At 52.1% G+C, this 19,047-nt stretch overlaps 1 protein-coding gene across 11 annotated transcripts in view; it reads right to left on the bottom strand.

Moving 5' to 3' along the window:
* Positions 1–18,697, bottom strand: part of SIGLEC1 (sialic acid binding Ig like lectin 1) — a 28,853-nt gene extending 10,156 nt beyond the window's left edge. For 8 of the 11 annotated variants that reach the window (XR_002786175.2, XR_010319219.1, XR_002786176.2 and 5 more), the window contains exons 1-10: positions 14,846–15,149; positions 14,122–14,487; positions 13,457–13,753; positions 11,552–11,818; positions 10,834–11,088; positions 7,568–7,867; positions 5,605–5,862; positions 4,183–4,500; positions 3,363–3,620; positions 2,866–3,168 (exon numbers count right to left, since the gene is read on the bottom strand). Coding sequence is in view for 7 of the 11 variants with exons in the window: in XM_023550057.2 (XP_023405825.2) it covers positions 2,866–3,168; positions 3,363–3,620; positions 4,183–4,500; positions 5,605–5,862; positions 7,568–7,867; positions 10,834–11,088; positions 11,552–11,818; positions 13,457–13,753; positions 14,122–14,487; positions 14,846–14,894 (2,671 nt within the window). In the remaining 4 variants the exon portion in view is untranslated. Of the gene's footprint in view, positions 1–2,865; positions 3,169–3,362; positions 3,621–4,182; positions 4,501–5,604; positions 5,863–7,567; positions 7,868–10,833; positions 11,089–11,551; positions 11,819–13,112; positions 13,234–13,456; positions 13,754–14,121; positions 14,488–14,845; positions 15,150–18,548 lie in introns of those variants that run through there. The other 3 variants (XM_023550056.2, XM_023550060.2, XM_023550061.2) reach the window with 3 other exon arrangements.
* Positions 18,698–19,047: the final 350 nt, after the last annotated feature.

Below are 19,047 nucleotides of genomic sequence, written 5' to 3'. Positions count from 1 at the left end.
CCTTGGGGGCAATCTCCACACAGCCAGCACACATAGGCGACAGACAAAATAATCATCCCAAGCAAGATAAGCAACTTTGGCTATATTCCAGGGTGCTACTCTCCTGTTTTTCTGAACCCCGCCTCCCCTTCCCAGACGGCTTCATTAACATTGGAATTTCCTGAGCCAGAGGGAGAACGGCTCCGGCTCCATGGCGGCTTTGCTTTTCCCTTTTTTTTTTTTTTTGGTCTTTTCCTAACCCATTCTTCCGGCCTGAGAGAAGCAACCACAAAAAACCCAGAGACCAAAAATCCTTCCCTAATTGGACTAAAAACACAGAACCAGCTCCAGCCAAGCATATATGATCCAAATCTCGGGCTTTCATCCTTACAAGGAACAAGGTGGCGGTTATAATCCAAAGGCAGTTCTGATAGGGATCTGACTGCATTTTTTTTTTAGCAGATTTACTGGAAAAACAAGTTTCCCAGGTCTGATATATCTGCTTATTCAACAGAGCCCTAACTGACCCACAACAGGGAACTGAGGGCTGAAGCTCCCCCCAGACCACCTAGCCTCTTGCCTTAGGGGTTTAAGGAGGGTGACACCTACCAATCAGTAGAGGTACTTGCATTGGGGGCCTAAGGTACAGCTGCAGTGCCCTCCCACCAAGGTGCTATAGGAATAGAGACACACCTACCTCACTGACACTTGGGGGAAGCCTTTCAGCATCCTGCCCCCCCTGGAGTGTGAACCGCAGCTGCTAATAGAATCTGATGCACACAACTATCACCACTACTTCTCGAGGTGGATAGGTGTTAGGGTGCCGCACACACTTGATGACCCAAAATCAGATTCTACTCAAGAATAGTGAATAGACTCAGGCATATATATCTGGCAACAGCCCAAACCAGCTGGTAATAGGTCATAAGTAAGTCAAGGGCTACAACAAATAAGACAGCACAATCTAGTAGCCCATCCACGTATATTGAAAGAAAACAAAACAAGATAAGACTCAGTGAGCAATTATAGAATAAACCACTACTTTTTATTAGTGATGGCTCGGAGACAGCTGTCGATATCAAACCACATAAAGAAGCAGACCATGACAGCTTGTACAACCCCCCAAACAAAAGAATCAAAATCTTTCCCAAATGAAGATACAATCCTGGAATTATCAGATACAGAATATAAAAAACTAATTTACAGAATGCTTCAAGACATCAGGGATGACCTCAGAAATGAAATAAGGCAAACTGCAGAAAAAGCCAAGGAACACACTGATAAAACAGTTGAAGAACTCAAAAACATTACTCAAGAACATAGTGGAAAAATTAATAAGTTGCAAGAATCCATAGAGAGACAGCATGCAGAAATCCAAAAGATTAACAATAAAATTACAAAATTAGACAACACAATAGGAAGTCAGAGGAGCAGACTCGAGCAATTAGAATGCAGACTGGGAAATCTGGAGGACCAGGGAATTAACACCAACATAGCTGAAAAAAAATCAGATAAAAGAATTTAAAAAAATGAAGAAACCCTAAGAATCATGTGGGACTCTATCAAGAAGGATAACTTGCGTGTGATTGGAGTCCCAGAACAGGGAGGGAGGACAGAAAACACAGAGAAAATAGTTGAAGATCTGCTGACAGAAAACTTCCCTGACATGATGAAAGATGAAAGGATATCTATCCAAGATGCTCATCGAACCCCATTTAAGATTGATCCAAAAAGAAAAACACCAAGACATATTATCATCAAACTTGCCAAAACCAAAGATAAAGAGAAAATTTTAAAAGCAGCCAGGGAGAAAAGAAAGGTCTCCTTCAAGGGAGAATCAATAAGAATAAGTTCAGACTACTCAGCAGAAACCATGCAGGCAAGAAGGCAATGGGATGACATATATAGAGCACTGAAGGAGAAAAACTGCCAGCCAAGGATCATATATCCAGCAAAACTCTCTCTGAAATATGAAGGCGAAATTAAGATATTTACAGATAAACACAAGCTTAGAGAATTTGCAAAAACCAAACCAAAGCTACAAGAAATACTAAAGGAAATTGGTCAGAAAACCAATAATATCAGATACCAGCACAACACAAGGTCACAAAACAGAACATCCTGATATCAACTCAAATAGGGAAATCACAAAAACAAATTAAAATTAATTATAAAAAAATGCTCATAACAGGGACTCATTGAAGTCAATATGTAAAAGATCACAGTAATCAAAAAGAGGGACTAAATACAGGTGGCATAGAACTGCCATATGGAGAGGGATACAAAGCGATATAGGACAATACAAGTTAGGTTTTTACTTAGAAAAATAGGGGTAAATATTAAGGTAACCACAAAGAGGTATAACAACTCCATAACTCAAAATAAAAGCCAAGAAAAACATAATGACTCAACAAACATAAAGTCAAATACTATGAAAATGAGGATCTCACAATTTACAAAGAAAAACGTCTCAGCACAAAAAAGTAAGTGGAAAAATGAAATTGTCAACAACACACATAAAAAGGCATCAAAATGACAACACTAAACACTTATTTATCTATAATTACGCTGAATGTAAATGGACTAAATGCACCAATAAAGAGACAGAGAGTCTCGGACAGGATAAAAAGAAGTTACCTGTCAGAAAGTGCTCTAGCTGATCAAACCACCTGGGGCAGTTGCCACTGCCTCCTAGTGGCTGCAGTGGGTGAAAATACCTAGCAGGAGACAATGGGAGGTCTCCTGCTGGCTGGCTGGAAACTGTCCCCTGACCACGACTGAAAAGGGCTCGTATTTCTGTGCGAAATCCATACCACCCAACTCAAAGCCTGGCCAGAGTGGCCCTCAAGGCATCAAGGTCTGTCACATCATAGGACTGGCACTCACCTCGGACCTGGAAGAAGAGGGAGGTGTTGGCTGATCCAAAAACATTTGTGGCCTCGCAGCGGTAGCTGCCAGAGTCTCCAAGACTCAGTTCTCGGACCTCCAGCTGCAGGGAGTTGGCCGTGGCCTTGGCCTGGAGCCGGCCACGGGATGGAAGCTGGGGCCCCGGGCTAGTGGCCAGGAGGTTCTCCCCATGGAACAGGGCCAGCTGGGCTGGAGGGCGGCTGTCCACGGTGCAGACAAACACAGCCACATGGCCCTGGCCCACGTCCAGGAGGGCCGACAGCTTTGGAGGGTCTGGTGGGTCTGTAGGGATATAGGGATCTCAGGCCACCCCCAGCCCTACTCACCAAGACCCAACTGCCACACAATGTCCCACTCCCCCGCTCCACACACGCACAGTCAAGGCCTACCCTTGTCCCAACCCCAGCCCTATTCCTCTCCCCCAGGCCACCACTCTACCCTCCTAGTCCCCAGGTCTGCCCTTGTTGGTCACCCACAGAGCACATTCAAGGCCACTGGGGCAGAGGGCTGGGTCCCAGCTCTGGCGAGGATGTGGCAGGCATAGAGGGCAGCATCGGTCCGGGCCACAGGCAACAGGGTCACGGTCTCCAGGGGACCCTGGGTCCACAGTGCCCCATCCCGGAACCAGGAGAAGTTGGCAGGGCTGCCGGCGGCTTTGCGGCTCACGTTGCAAGTCAGGTTGGCTGCCACACCTTCCCGCAGTGTGTCTGATGGCTCGATGACCAGGACGGTGGCTGGAGAGCAACAACACAGGCTCACCGGAGGTAGGGCCAGGGCCCAGTGACCCAGCCTTCCAGCCTGGGCAGACTCTATGTGTGGAGAGGGTAGAGAGGAGACCCTCGGGGAAACTCATGGGCAGGGAGGAAACCAGATGAACTCACAGGGAGCTGAGGGCTCCTCCAACAGGCAGTGTGACACTCAGGTGGCCAGAACCCCTGTGTGAGACCAGGGAGCCTACGAGAAGTGGGCCCTCGGGAGCATGGGGGGCACTGGTCGGGGGGGACCAGTAAAGAAGGAGGGCAACACACTGCACAGAGCTCAGCCTCACTGCCCCAGGCTTTGAGCAGGGAACAGAGCAGCTCTGGTCTCCCCCAATGTGGAGGGAGGCAGCGAGGCTCCGGGGGCTCCCACTCATCCCTGTGGACGGCTTTGCCTCCTCCTACTGCTGAACAGAAGTGGCTTCCACCAGTCAGACCCCCTTGAAGTAGGGGCTGCAGAGGAGCAGCCTTGGGAGGACCAGCCCTCAGGTATGGACCACTGACACCCAGACCCCCTTTAGCTCCCTGCCTGACTCACCCCGGGCGTTGAAGGTGGCGGAGGCCGAGGTGTTGCCCATGGCATTGCTGGCCTCACATAGGTATGTGCCCTCATCCTCCAGCACAGGGTCAGGAATCTCCACGCGCAGCAAGTTGGGGGCTCTAGTGACCTGAATGTGCTGGGAATAGCCCCCAGCCGGTGGCAGGGAAGAGGCCACAATGTGGTCTCCGTGGAGCAGCCGAAGCAGGGCCGGAGGGTCGCTGTCCACACGGCACAAGAGGAGGCCTCGCCGTCCAGTCCCAACTCCAGTGGCATCAGGGTCCAGGCGGGCAATGAGCCTGGGCTGGCGTGGGGCATCTGTAGGCAAGAAGAATACAGGTGCTCATCCCACACCGTTGCCAGCGTCCTGGGCCCTCAGGTGCATCCAGGATGGGTAGGTTCCCAGAACACATTGGACAGAGGCGTTGCCCAGAGCAGCTGCAGACAGCACACTGCACACAGGCAGCCGGACAAGGATGAGTGAAATCCAGCCCATGCTCCTCGTGCTAAGCTGTGCATGGGACTGAGTCTTCCCGGAGGAAGGTGCACAATTTTCTGATTGGGACAAAGGCATTGTATGAACTAGCAGCCACCTGGTAGGAGTCTCATCTGTTACTGAGTCAGACGCCCACATAAGCAATTCCTGGGAGTTTGCTCTCAGCTCTCTCTCTCTTCCCCATCCCTTACCGTGGGGACTTCCCCTGAGATCTTACCTGCCCCTTATCTCTGACCTCCAAGCTAGCTCATCATACTTAGATAATACTCAGACAATGACTAACATGCCCTCTTTCTAGAAGCTTCCAGAGGTGGATGATCAAAAGACAGCCACCAGCCAGGGCTTCCACATGATCTCACTCAGACACCAGGGAACCTCTAGAGAGGCTGCGGCTTTTCCCTGACAGTCCTCCACATCATTCTGTACACATCAGGGGTGCTTTTTGGGTCAAAGTATGCCCTGACATTAGTCAGCCCTTCGGGCTAATATGGAGCATCCATCCTTGATAGGATGCCCAGAGGGACTGACCTCTCCCTGTGCAAAGAGTTCTGCCTTGATGTCTACGGGAGCCCATGAGGGCATAGCCTACGGGGTGTGTGCGCATATATACAAGTTTGTGTCCTAGGACCCACCCCAAGAGGGTAAAGCTTGGATATGGTGCCCATGGTGGGTTTGAAGCTAGAGGCAGGGGACCTGAAGGGGGCTGGGGTTGGAGGGTGGACTGTGGGGAGGTAGAAGAAGCCCCACCCAGCCTGTTCCCCAAACTTCAGCCCTACATGGAAAGGTCTATGGTGTTGAGGCCTGTGGCCACCCTCCTGGTCTAGGCCCCAGGGCAGGACAGCGTCAGGAGGGCCTGGAGGTGGCTGGTGGGTCCCAGGGGGCTGATCCTCCCCACAACGGGCAGTGAGTTTGGGAGGGCTACTTACAGAGCACAGTAAGGATGGCAAGCGAGGAAGGACCACTGGCGCTGTGGCTGTCCTGGGCCCGGCAGTGGTATGAGCCGGCGTCGGTGCTGGAGGCCATGGGGAGCACAAGGCTGCTGCTGGGCCCCTCGAGAAGCAGGACTCCATTCCGGTACCAGAAGTAGCGGGTTTCAGGCGTGGGGCTCAGGCCACTCCTGCAGGTCAGCGTCACCGCCTGCCCTTCTGCCACCTCCGCTGCTGGGCTGATAAGGAGACGAGCAGCTGGCAGGAGAGGGAGGAAGAGAGACTGGAGAGGCTGTGAGGGTCCCGTCCCTCGGCTCAGCTCCCCTGCACATCTGTGGAGCCCTGCCACCCGCTGCAGGAGGCCCTCCAGGTTCTCCTCTCCCCACATGGCTGTAGGTATGTTGGCTCTGTGTCTCTCTAGCCAGTCAGGAGGGTTTGGCCTGGAATGCCCATTTAGATCTATTGGTAGTGGCTGGCTGCAGCATAGTTGAGGATTCTGAACCAGAGCCCCTGTTTATGTTAAAAACCTGCCTTAAGAACATGGAGAAATTTGAGCCCTCATCCATTGCTGGTGGGATTGTAAAATGGCGCAGCCACTATGGAAAACAGTTTGGTGGTTCCTCAAAAAGTTAAACATAGAACCACCGTAAAAACCAAAAACCAAACCTATTGCCGTTCATTTGAGTCCACCTCATAACGACCCTATAAGACAGAGTAGAACTGCTTCACAGAGTTTCCAAGGAGCACCTGGTGGATTCGAACTGCTGAGCTTTTGGTTAGCAGCTATAGCTCTTAACCACTACACCACCAGGGTTTCCAGGACTACCATATGGCCCAACAATTCCACTCCTGGGTGTATACCCAAAAGAATTGAAAGCAGAGACTTAGATACTTGCATACCAGTGTTCATTGCAATACTATTCACAATAGCCAAAAGTGGAAACAACTCAAGTGTCCACCAACAGATGAATGGATAAACAAAAGGTGCTAAGTCCAGACACTGGAATATTTTTCAGCCATAAAAAAGAAATGAAGCTCTGATGCAACAAGGATAAACCTGGAAGACGTTATCCTGAGTGAAAGAAGCCAGACACAGAAGAACGAATATCATATGATCTCACTTATATGAAATATCTAAAATAGGCAAATGTGTAGAGACAGAAAGTGCATTTGACGTTAGCAGAAGTTGAGGGTAGAGGCGGATGGGGAACTACTATTGTCTAACGGATAAGGGGAGCCCAGGTGGCCCAGTGGTTAAGAGCTTGGCCACTAACCAAAAGGTTGGCAGCTTGAATCCACCAGCCGCTCCCTTGGAAACCATGTGGGGCAGTTCTCCTCTGTCCCCTGGGGCACTATGAGTCAGAATCGATTTGACGGCAATGGGTTTTTGATAATGGGTACAGAACTTCTGTTTGGGGTGATGAAAAATTTGTGGAAACAGATAGTGGTGATGGTTGTACAACATCGCGAATGTAATTAATGCCACTGGATTGTACACTTAACAATGGTTAAAATGCCAAATTTATGTTATATATATTTTACCACAATAAAATATTTTAAAACCTGCCTTGACAGATTAGCTGTGTCCGCCATGGCCTCAGAAGTTGGGAAGGGAGGCACCGAGGTAAAAATTAGAAGACCCTAACTCTCCATTTTGCCTCCCACATCTGACTCCTAGCGCAGAGCCTGCTCCCAAAGTTTAATAAGTAAAAATGTAAACATGAAGGGCTCTCCAAGTTCAGAGTGTGCAGAAGGAGTAATGCGACCTCTCCTGTTTCCCTTTTTGTTTTGACTTCCAGGAATCTCTGAGGTTGCAATGACTGTATAGCCCAAGCCTTTGATGTGATTTTTAACAGCCAGCTGGTTCAGCCCCTCCATTGAGTCCTCTGGACTCCTAGAAGAAAGAGGCCAGAGCTGGCCCCCTCCTCAGGCTCCCTCAGCCAACTGTCCAGTGCCCTCTTACCATTGGAGTGAAAGTCCAGGGTGGATGACGCATTTCCAAGGGAGTTGGTTGCCAAGCACTTGTACTCCCCGCTGTCAGCTGGCTCCAGGTGTTGAATCTCCAGGCGCAGGGAGTTGGGAGCAGAGAAGACACTGAAGCGTGGGCCGCGGTTACCCTCCTGGGGGGTGGAGGCCAGGATGAGGCTCCCATGTGACAGTACCAGGATGGCTGGGGGCTCACTGACCACAGAGCAGTGGATGATACCCATGAGCCCCCCCTGCGTTTCCAGGAAAGCAGTCAGGTCTGGAGTGAGGGGTGGGTCTGTGTGGAAATGAGAGCCGGGCCTATCACCCTCAGATAGGGGACTTTCAGATTCCCCTTTTTAACCTATGAACCCTGCACCCATTTGTCCCACAATGCCCAGAGAGATGGGGACAACTCCAGCAGCTCCTGAGTGCCTGTTGTACCCACCCCTGCACCGGACAAACCACCCTCATCCCAGTCAGTCCTGTGGCAACCCTCCAAGTAGGTACAGAGGCCCCACTTTAAAGATAAGAAAACCGGTAGAGAGATCTGGTTGACAGCATTTTAACCAGGTGACCAAGTGAACACTATCAACAATGGGACAAACCGACATCATGGGCCTCCTGATATGTTGCACTGAGGCAGACACAACATCACATCTGCACCTCGCATAGTGCATGTCATAGTTATCAGGTGCCGGCGAGTCAGTTCTGACTCATAGCGACCCTACAGAGCAAAGCAAAACTGCCCCATAGGGTTTCCAAGGAGCAGCTGGTGAATTCGAACTGCCAACCTTTTTAGTTAGCAGCCGAGTCCTTAACCACTACACCACCAGGGCTCCAAAGTGCCTGCGTAGTCTCAGTCTATTCTATTTTGACAAACACAGATTGAGGGGCATTCTACTGAACAAACCGCCCTGTACTCTTCAACTTTCGGTATCAAGAAAGACCCGGAAAGACTTAGGGACTATCCCAGACAAAGGAGAAGAAAGAAAGAAAGATGGCAGTTGAAAGCAAAGCGTGATTCTGGAAGGAATCCTGGACCACAAAAAAAAAAAAAAAAAAATGGCCATCAAGGACATTATTGGGAATATTGACAAAATTTGAATGTAAACTGTAAATTAGATAATAGTCCTGTATCAATGTTAGGTTTCCTAATTGTGGTTATGTAAGAGAAAGACCTTAGGAAAATACATGCCAAGGAAATTAGGGATAGAGGAGCATCATATCTGCAACTTCTTCTCAAATGGTTCAGGAAGAGGAATGTGCAGATATAAACTTCCCACCCACTTGTCTATTCGCTGTGCTGTGGCAGCGCGCATGTTGCTATGACGTTCTACCACCGATATTTCAAATACCAGCAGGCTTACCAAAGGTGAACAGCTTTCAGCAGAGCTTCCAGACTAAGACAGACTAAGGAGAAAGGCCTGCTGATCTACTTCCCAAAATTAGCCAATGGAAACCTTATGGATCGCAACAGAATATTATGGGATACAGTGCTGGAAAATGAACCCCTATGTTAGAAGGCACTACCCAGTCACCAAAATAATGGACTCAAACATACCAACAATCATGGAGATGGGGCAGGATTGGGCAATGTTTCGTTCTGTTACACATGGGGTCGCCCTGAGTCTGAGCCAACTCCAAGTCAACAACAACTAACAATGTGTGTATGTATATGCGTCTGTGTTTATGGAGACAGAGTTAAGTGTACTGTATGTACATATACATGGAGATAGAGAAAGAAAGAAGGATAGAGCAAATATGCCAAAACGTTAACAAGTGGGGAATCTGAATGAAAGGTATAATTCTCTGTACTATTCTTGCAACTTTCTGTAAGTTTTATAATTTCAAAATTAACTTTTTTTCATTATTATTGCCTTTTACTATGTATACCTTTTTAAAAATTTTTATTGTGCTTTAAGTGAAAGTTTACAAATCATGTCAGTCTCTCATACAAAAATTTATATATGCCTTGCTACATATGGAAACCATGGTGGCATAGTGGTTAAGTGCTACTTGGTGCTCCTTGGAAACTCTATGGGGCAGTTCTACTCTGCCTTATAGGGTCGCTATGAGTTGGAATTGACTCCACAGCACTGGGTTTGGTTCTTTGGTTTGATTTTGCTACATACTCCTAGTTGCTCTCCCCCTAATGAGACAGCACACTCCTTCCCTCCACTCTGTCTTTTCGTGTCCATTCTGCCAGCTTCTGACCCCCCTAAGCCCTCTCATTTCCCCTCCAGATAGGAGATGCCCACATAGTCTCATGTGTCTACTTGATCCAAGAAGCTCACTCCGCACTGGTATCATTTTCTATCCTATAGCCCAGTCCAGTCCCTGTCTGAAGAGTTGGCTTTGGGAATGGGTCCTGTCTTGGGCTAACAGAAGGTCTTCAGACCATGACCTCTGGAGTCCCTCCAGTCTCAGTCAGAACATTAAGTCTGGTCTTTTTACGAAAATTTGGGGTCTGCATCCCACTGCTCTCCTGTTCCCTCAGGGTTCTCTGTTGTGCTCCCTGTCAGGGCAGTCATCGGTTGTAGCCAGGTACCGTCTAGTTCTTCTGGTCTCAGGCTAATGTAGTCTCTGGTTTATGTGACCCTTTCTGTGTCTTGGGCTCATAATTCCCTTGTGTCTTTGGTGTTCTTCATTCTCCTTTGCTCCAGGTGGTTTGAGACCAATTGATGCATCTTAGATGGCCACTTGCTAGCGTTTAAGACCCTAGACGCCACTCTCCAAAGTGGGATGCAGAATATTTTCTTAATAGATTTTATTATGCCAATTGACTTAGATGTCCCCTGAAGCCATGGTCCCCAGACCCCTGCCCCTGCTACGAGGCTCTTCGAAGCATTCAGTTTATTCAGGAAACTTCTTTGCTTTTGATTTAGTCCAGTGTGCTGACCTCTCCTGTATTATGTGTTGTCTTTCCCTTCACCTAAAATAGTTCTTATCTACTATCTATAATTAGTGGATACCCTTCTCCCTCCCCCCACCCTCCCTCACCACTCTTATAACCATCAAAGAATATTCAAAATTTAAAGTTTTTTTTTTTTTTAAATAGGAGGAAACTGAGGCCCAGGGCAGGTGTGCAGAAATGGGAAGTGAGCTCAAAGCCATCGGACTACAGAGCCCTTGTCCAGGTGAAGTGGCTTCACAGCTCCTGCACCCAGTACCCCTGCACCCAGGGACCCAACCCTTAGGCCCAGCCTCAGCCTTTCCCTGAGCTCTGGTAGTGCCCACTACCACCCTGCCCTGGCCACTTACGGTTGACCACCACGCTGACGGGGCCCGAGCGCTCACTGCCCTGGGCGTTCCGCACCTCGCAGAAGTAGAAGCCAGCGTCGGCCCTGGTGACCCGGTTCAGCTGCAGGGTGCGGGCATGGGCGTCCTCCAACAGGAACTGGTTCTTGTACCAGCTGTAGCGGATCTCACTGGGCGTCCCACTGGGCATGTGGCAGGTCAGTGTCACTGTCTGGTTCTCCAGGAAGGGGCCTTCTGGGTTCACCTGGACCTCAGCGGCTGAGGGGGCATGAGGGGGCATGCTGGGGCGTGGGTACCAACTTCCAGCTCCAACCCCTCAAAGCCCCTGGGACCACAACCCATCAACCTGAATCTGCACAGTCTAAACCACAACCCTCTGCAGCAAAGCCCCTGGTTTGCCCTGCACCTTTGTGCTGTTCCCCAGGGTCTTCTCAACATCCGCCCTCCCAGGGGAATTCTGTCATCTGTCTCACAGTAAGGCGGGGCTGGCACTAAACCCCAGGACCTCTGCCTTCAGAGCCAAGGGCCTCTTTGTTCCACACTGGGCCCTGGCTTGCTGGGGGAGAGAGAGTGTGGACTGTGCTCCGCTCCTATCTCCGCACCTGCACCCCATGAGGCCCTGAGCACTGCCAGCCTCTGGCTCTGCCCTGGCCTGGCTCCCCTGGCCTGGCTGGACCCCTCCCTGTTCTCTGGCCAAGATCCAGTCTCACCCAGGACTCACCGAAGACATAGAGGCTGACAGGGGTCGAGATGGCAGAACCCACAGCATTTTCAGCTTGGCAGGTGTAGACGCCGGAATCGGTCCAGGTTGCCTGGGGCAACCGCAGCACCCGGCCCTTGGCTTCGAGGGGCACCCCGTCCTTGACCCACTGCACCGACCTGATCTCTGGGTAGCTGCTATTCACCTGGCAGGTGAGTGTGACCAGGTCACCTGGGAGGATGTTCTGCCCCAAGGAGCTAAGCAGGACCTCCACGCCCCGTGGGGCATCTGGAAGGCAGGATGGGGGCATCCGGTAAGGGGCACGAGGAGGGCAGGGTTGGCATACTTTTCCTCATCTCCTCTTATTCACACCTCTCCTCCCTTTCAAACTCTACCCTGAGGTAGCTCACCCACATAAAACATCAGTTCCATTCGTTCCCCTGTCCAGGGTAGGCTCTGTTCCCCGCCCCAACCCCCACCCTGTGACGCACTCCTGATCCCTTAGAGACTAGGTGAGTTAAAGCTTGGCCCAGCATCCAGCCCATGCTGCCTTTTATGGCGTTCTGCTTCATGGCACTGCCCAGGTGCCGTGTGTTCTAGTTGGGGGTGGGTTCCATGGACAGGAGTCCCTGGTGGTGCAACAGTTAATGTGCTCAGCTGCTAACCAAAAGGTCGGAGGTTCCAGTCCAACCAGAGATGCCTTGAAAGAAAGACCTTGTGATCTGCTTCCGAAAACCCAGCCGTTGAACACCCTATGAAGCACAGTCCTACTCTGACACACGCAGGGTCTCCGTGAGTTGCAGTTGACTCCACTGCGATGGGTACTGCTTCCACGGTCCTGGGCACCACCCTGCTTGCTTTAGGGGCCTGAGGTAGCTGTTGGTAATGGATCAACCACCCAGTGGGAGGGGACCAAAGGCAGCATCAAACTAGCTCTGAGAATAGCTAGCCAGTTTGTAAGAAAACCAACAATACGAAGAAACCTCACTTCTTTAAATCTTGTTCCAAATCCCGCCTCCATGTAAATAAAAAATTAATAAAAGCTAATGTTTCCAAGTGTTCCGTTCTGACTACCTTATCCGTGTCATCTGTTTGATGTTTGTAATAATTCTATGAAACATGAGCTGCTTATCATAACCTCCACTATCTAGGTCCCTGGATGGTGCCAACGGTTAACGCACTCAGCTGCTAACTGAAAAGCTAGAGCTTTGAGTCCACCTAGAAGTGCCTTGGGAGAAAGTCCTGGTGATCTGCTTCCAAAAAAACAGCCATTGAAGACCCTGTGGAGCACAGATCTACTCTCAGGTCACCACGGGGTCCCCATGAGTCAGAAACAACTTGACAGCAACTGGGTTTTCCCCCCACTGTGCAGATGAGAAAACAAAGGCTTGAACTGAAGTTTGCTCGTCTGTAAGCAGCGGAGCCAGGCAACGCGATACAGACCCTGTGAACAGGCTGCCCTGTTTCACTGTGGTGGGAATACACATAACCAAGTGGGAACTTGGGCTCTTTCCCCCCTGGCTCTTTGTCACAGTCACATCAAGCATGAGTAGCCTAAGGCAGGAAGGGGGGTAGACCTCACCTTTCCAGCATCCTCCAGAACTAAGCTGAATCCCAGGGTACATGCTGCCGACCCCCAAAGCTGACTAGGGAGCTCCTATTCCCCTGGCCCTCTGTGTCGTCCCTCCTCTGCCCAGCCTGGCCTAGAGGACAAGAACAAGATATTTGCCCCCTTCAACGCCAGCAGGAGTTAGAAGGGAGCCGTGAAATGGGGCTCTTAGTGGCTTAGCAGTCTCTGTCCATCCCCTGCCCTGGAAGCCTGAGTTTGGGCCCCTGCTTTGCCTCAGGATGAGGGTTTTGCTTCCACAGCTGGAGAGAGGGACTGGTTGTGCTCAGTAGCGAGGGTGTGTCTCCCAGCTCACTCACACTGGACTTGGAGGTGAATCTCGCCCAGTGCCTTGCGACCGGCCACCGAGAGCTGGCAGCCCAGGGTCCGGCCATGGTCCTGCCAGGACAGGGTCATATGGAGGGTCTCCAGGTGTCTGATGCCGGTGGGCTCCAGCCTCTGGAGGGTGGAGGTGACAGAGTGAGCCGGGTCCTGGCCTTGCCATTCCAGGCTGACCGGCTCCTGCAGGCAGGCGTAGGGGGTGGAGCAGTTGAAGTCCACCTCCATGCCCTCACGCAGCTCGGCGGGCGAGGCGATGGCAGGTGTGCGGGGCTCCTCTGAGGACAGAGACAGAAAGCTCAGGACTCCCTTTCTCCAGACCTGAGACCCTCTGCCCTGGAAGCCCCAGCTGAGAGATGGGCCCTTTTATGGAGAAGGGAAAGCCACTGTCTACCCACAACCCAACTTGGGTGAATGCAAGGGGTGACCAGGGCTGGGGCTGAAGCAGAGACAGTATAGCTGGGGCTGGCCCTGGGACAAGGATGGGGCTGGGGCTGACCCTGGGTCAGGGATAAAGCTGGCGCTGGAACTGAGGTTGAGATTCGGGCTGGGGTGAGGTTTAGGATGAGGGCTGGGCTGTGAGCCAGTCAGTCCAGGAGCACCCTAGAAGTTCCTTCGCAGCAGTGGCCAAGTCACCTGCCCTCACCTGTCACGGTGACCGTGGTGCCTTGGACATCTAACCATTTGTTGCCCTCGCTGATTTCAAAGCGGAACTTGTAGGAGCCCGAGTCCTCAGGCTGCAGGTCCTTCAGCAGCAGGTTGCACACTTTGTGCTCGGGGCTCCCCGCCAGCAGGGCACGGCCTCGGAAGCGCGCCTCCACCAGCGTGGGGTTCTCTGAATGGCTCACCACCTTCCGCTCTCCCCCAGAATTGGAGTCAAAATACCAAATGGCTGTGATGCCCTTGGGCACTGCTACTTCGGCAGGGAAGTTGAAGATGCAGGGGATGAGTAAGCAGGACCCCTTCAAGCCCTGCACATCCTGGGGACTGGAAACACCCCACGAGGCCTGGCCTGGGGAGGGATGGGGAGAGGAGGGCGGTGCAGGACTGGGGTCACTGCAGAACCCATGATCTGCTCAGAGAAGGGTGCACTGATGGGCCAGAAACCCTGCCCCAGCAATGCACCCCTATTGCAGCCCCTCTGGGTGCCCCAGGGACAGTCCATGGCTCAGGGGCTGCTCAGAAGTTCAGCAGGGCAGCTCCAACAAGGACCTGGGGCTCCCACCCAGCTCCTATTCACTACCTTCCTGTACCCTCCTTCAATGCCAGCACCAGAATCTGTGGACTCAGGCATGGCCCAGCATGCCTGGCCCAGCCAGAGTCTGGACTCACTGAGGCCAAGCCCCCTGAGACGGGCCAGTGACACTTACCTGGTGGGATGAGTGAGGCCAGGAGGAGGAGCTGGTGCAGGAAGCCCATACCAGGTCTTTGTGCTGGTTCTGGCTCCTAAAAGGGTGGTGCAAACTGAATGGCCACACAGGAGCCCCTAGAGACACCTCCGGCACATCAGCTCCAGGACCCACTAAAGGTCCAGCCCTGCGTCTCCGAGTGCTGTGATGGCTGCTCCAGAGAGATGGCAGGGCTCCCAGGGACCCCAGGGGCAGCTGCCAGCAGGGAACCAGGAGCCCACATTCTCCTCTCGGGGCATGCCCAGGAATGCCTCTCTTGGTGGCATGCCCCAGAAAGCCACCTATGTTCACTTGGCCCCGCCCCCACAGTTGGTTGCCCAACTTCTGCTTTCCCATCCTTTCAGGGAAACTGTTTTAGGACAGATTAACAGCTGTCCTCCCCCAACCCCCACCAAGGCAGCAGGAACTGGGGCCCAGAGAGGCCTAGTGACCTACTCCAAGATACCCAGCAAGAATGATGGTTTCATACTTGAGACTTGCCCCCCTGCCACCAGCTTTCCAAGGTGCAGGCCATAACGGGGCTGACGGAACTTAACAAAGCGCAGCCTTTAGGAGTCATTCTCCTGCTCCAAAACCTTCTGTGGCTCCCATTGCCCATGAGATATGGGTCCCAATACAGCCCTGGAGAGTCCTCATTTCCTGCCCCCAGCTGATTCCCACAGACCCCTCCACCCCCAGGGCCAGTCCTGTCACCTGTGAGCACCCATCTCTGCCTGCTGAACCTCATTCAAGGTGCAACTTGAGGTGGCCTCTGGACAAAACTTCCCTTTCGGCACCCCTGCAGCCACCCTAGAGCCATCTCTGAATGTGCCTTGTCTTTGGCAGCTTGTGAGCACCCATTTCTCACGGTCTGGGACTGAGGACACGGGCCTGAAGCAGTGCAGACCCCTCAGGCCCTCCGAGGTTCCCCATGGGCAAGAGAGGGGCGCAGTCCCCTTGGGGGTTCTGAGTTGGGGCAGGGAGGTGGCAGGACCAAGCGCAGGTGTGACAGGCAGCAGGAGGGCCCTGCACAGCACGTATCCCACAGGCATGAGTTAAACACCTACTGTATATCTTGTGGAAACCCTGGTGGCATAATGGTTAAGCACTACAGCTGCTAACCAAAAGGTCAGCAGTTCGAACCCACCAGGCCCTCCTTGGAAGCCCTATGGGGCAGTTCTACTCGGTCCTATGGGGTTGCTATGAGTTGGAATCGACTCGACGGCAAGAGGTATGGTTATACCTTGCCCAAGAAGGCAGGTTCTCTGTCATGGAGAATCCCTGGGTAGGAGTGTGGGAAGGACCCTAAGGGGTGCCATAGATGTGAGACTGTGAAGGGATGCCAAAAATACATTTTGCCAACTTTGCAATCCTCCTTGGTCCTAAATGCTGACTCAGCAGAGTGAGGGGAGAGCCTGGAAGGTTGCAAGTGGGGACAGGAAACTCATGACATCTTCCGGGCCCAGCCCCAGCCCACGTCCTCATGAGTTGGGCCCAGCTGATCCTGAAGGCTACCAGGGGTCACACCTGGGGTGGGCTGGGCTGAGCCCCAGGGCCTGGGGAGAGCCTGAATTGCCTGCCAGGATGGCCAGGCAGCATTTATGCAAATGTAGTCTAGGTAAGGAACATTCTAACCTGGAGCACTGCAAAGACAGAGGCCTGGCAAGGACAGGAAGACCCAGCCACCTGTCTGGGCTGCTCCAGCAGACAGGTCTTGTCACTTGCTGAGGCCCAGTGGATCGTCCCCAGTTCTTTGGGCAGTCCTAGACCTACTCCTCCTTCAAAAGGACGTTACCCATACCAGGTCCTTGGCGACTGAGAAGCTCAGGTCCCCCAGGCTGGGCCCCATGGCCCGGTGGCTGTGCTTTTCCTAACTTTGAAGAAAGGCAGCCTGCTGGGCACGTTTGGGGGCAGGTCTGACCCCTGAAACCCAGAGCCATGCAGGGTGTCAGGGTTAGCTCCTCTGCAGTTGGGAAAACCAGCAAGATATGCCTACTGTGTCCCTATCTCCCCCACTGCCCCAGGGCATTGCTGAACCTATAGGAGGTATGGTGGGATTTTCGGCACAGTGATACTGGAATGGAGCAGGAATTTTTTGAATGTGTAAAGGGACTCTTTCTAGAACCCCCTGAAATCACACCACATAGATGTCACCTATGCTTAGCCTAGCCCCAACACCAAAGGGGTCAGTCCCCTGGAGTCCAGCTTACTGGCTCAGCCTGCCCCACCCCCAAAACCAGCCTCAGCCCAGAGAACTGTCCTAGGAACAGGAAGGGCAGGGATGGCACTAGAAGAGAGACTCTTGTCCCAGTTTAAAAGCTTGGTGTTGATGGGTAGGTGTCCTAGGGCTTGGGTCTGAGCTGGGTGACCTATGGAGTGTCAGCACTACCTGGTGGTAGAGGGGTGATGGGGAAGAGGGCAGACGTATTTGAGGGCAGAGAGCACTGTGGCTCTAAAACAAGCCCTCCCTTGGGCAATGGCCATTCGGACAGCATTGTTCCCCAGATTGGAAATTCCTGAGGTTCATCCTTGCATCTCCAAGCCTTGGGTGCTTTGAAAACAGGGTTAAAAATACCCACTCCTAGAACTGGTATGGGCTGCGCCACGGTTGGGTTGCGGTGGTCCCGTACACGGTGGGCACCCATGTGTGCTGCCTATATGAGAGCAAGTGAGCAGGTAAGGATCCTAGCACATCTGGGGAGGGCAGGTGGACCCAAGAACAAAGTCCAGCAGAGGCCAACATCCGGCCTGGGGAAAGGAGGGCAAAGGTAGTTTCATGGTGAACAGCTATGCATGGGATCAGGATTCGGTTTCTGTTTCCTGATCCCAGGCTCCTCCCCAACTTCTCTTTTGTCTGAGCAAGGAGGGAAATGGGTAACAGGGCCAGCTGGGGTACTTCACCGCACAGATGAGAAATCAGGGAAATATGGGGGTACAGATGGGCAATTCCAGGAACGTTTAATCTTCAAAATAGTAGAAATCCCCAACACAGGCCAGACCTTCAACTTTGGAAGCCATATAACCCATTACATTTCTTAACCTGGCTTTAAATGCTGAGTGCTCATCCCCTGAGGTCTGCTGGGCAATGTCAAGGTACTTGCATGCCGATGAATGAAGTAAAGATGAACGGAGTGGGGCTGGGGTTACAGTAAGGTGAAGACTGCAGTTGGACGGGGTGGGGCTGGGCTGGGGTGAGGGTGAGGGTGAGGGTTAGACTGGGATCTGGAATGAGATGAGGGTTGGAATTGGGGTTGAAATTGAGATGAGAGCAATGGATTTGGTTGAGGGTGAAGATTGGAGTTGGATGCAGGTGGTGATCAGGATATGACTGGGGCTGGAACTGGAATGAGGGTGATAGGGTTGGGTATGGGTTGGAATTGGGGTTAGGACAATGGTTAGGTTGGAGGTGGATAAAGATGAGGTTAGTAAATGTTGAGTTTGGGAAGCAAGTAGGGCGAGGGTGGTGATTAAGATTGGGCTGGGGTAGGGATTAGGATGATGGTTAAGATTGGAAGTTAGATGTCGGTTAGGGAAGCTTTGGGGTTGTGGAGGGGTTTGAGCTGTGGAGGGCTATAATTAGTATCTTGGGCTTGGGTTGGTTTGGAGTCCAGCACTCATACCCAGACAGACCCCACCAAGTCTCAGCCCAGCCCTGCTCCCTTCCAGGCCCAGAGGTTGGGAGTACCTGCTCCACAGTGGTTAGTGGCTGGTGAATTGGTCGGAGAGGAGAACAGGAAGGAAGGCCAGGAGCTCTTGGTACAGCTGGTGCCCCGGGGCTCTGCTACCCCAAGAAAGAGCACCCAATTTCAGAAGCTGCTTCCTCTTTTTCCAAGGCCTCAGTCCCAATGCTCAGGCCAGAGGCCGGTCAGGGAAACAGCTGCAGGCCTTGTGCAATACCAAGGGAAGAAAGGCCTCCTGAAGGGGGAGTTCCCCAGCAAGGGGAAGGCCCCCAGCAAGGCCCAGGAGCCCAGGACTCAGGGATCTGAGCAAGCAGAAGCGGGATCTGGGCTCACGCTGGCGCTTTCTCTCAGGCAAAGTGGTGATCTAGGAGATAATATCAGAGCCACTTTTCCCTGTCTTTGAGCATAAAGAATGTGACCCAGCTGGAGCTGGACTCACAAGGGCTCACAAGGGCACATCACCTGGGCCCTGAGGTATAAAAACAAAAGGTAGGAAAATCTTGA

The sequence above is a fragment of the Loxodonta africana genome, chromosome 24, assembly GCF_030014295.1.
Source record: "Loxodonta africana isolate mLoxAfr1 chromosome 24, mLoxAfr1.hap2, whole genome shotgun sequence".
NCBI lineage: Eukaryota > Metazoa > Chordata > Mammalia > Proboscidea > Elephantidae > Loxodonta > Loxodonta africana.
Note: the sequence above shows the minus strand (reverse complement) of the source record. Positions and strands in the feature narration are given on the sequence as shown.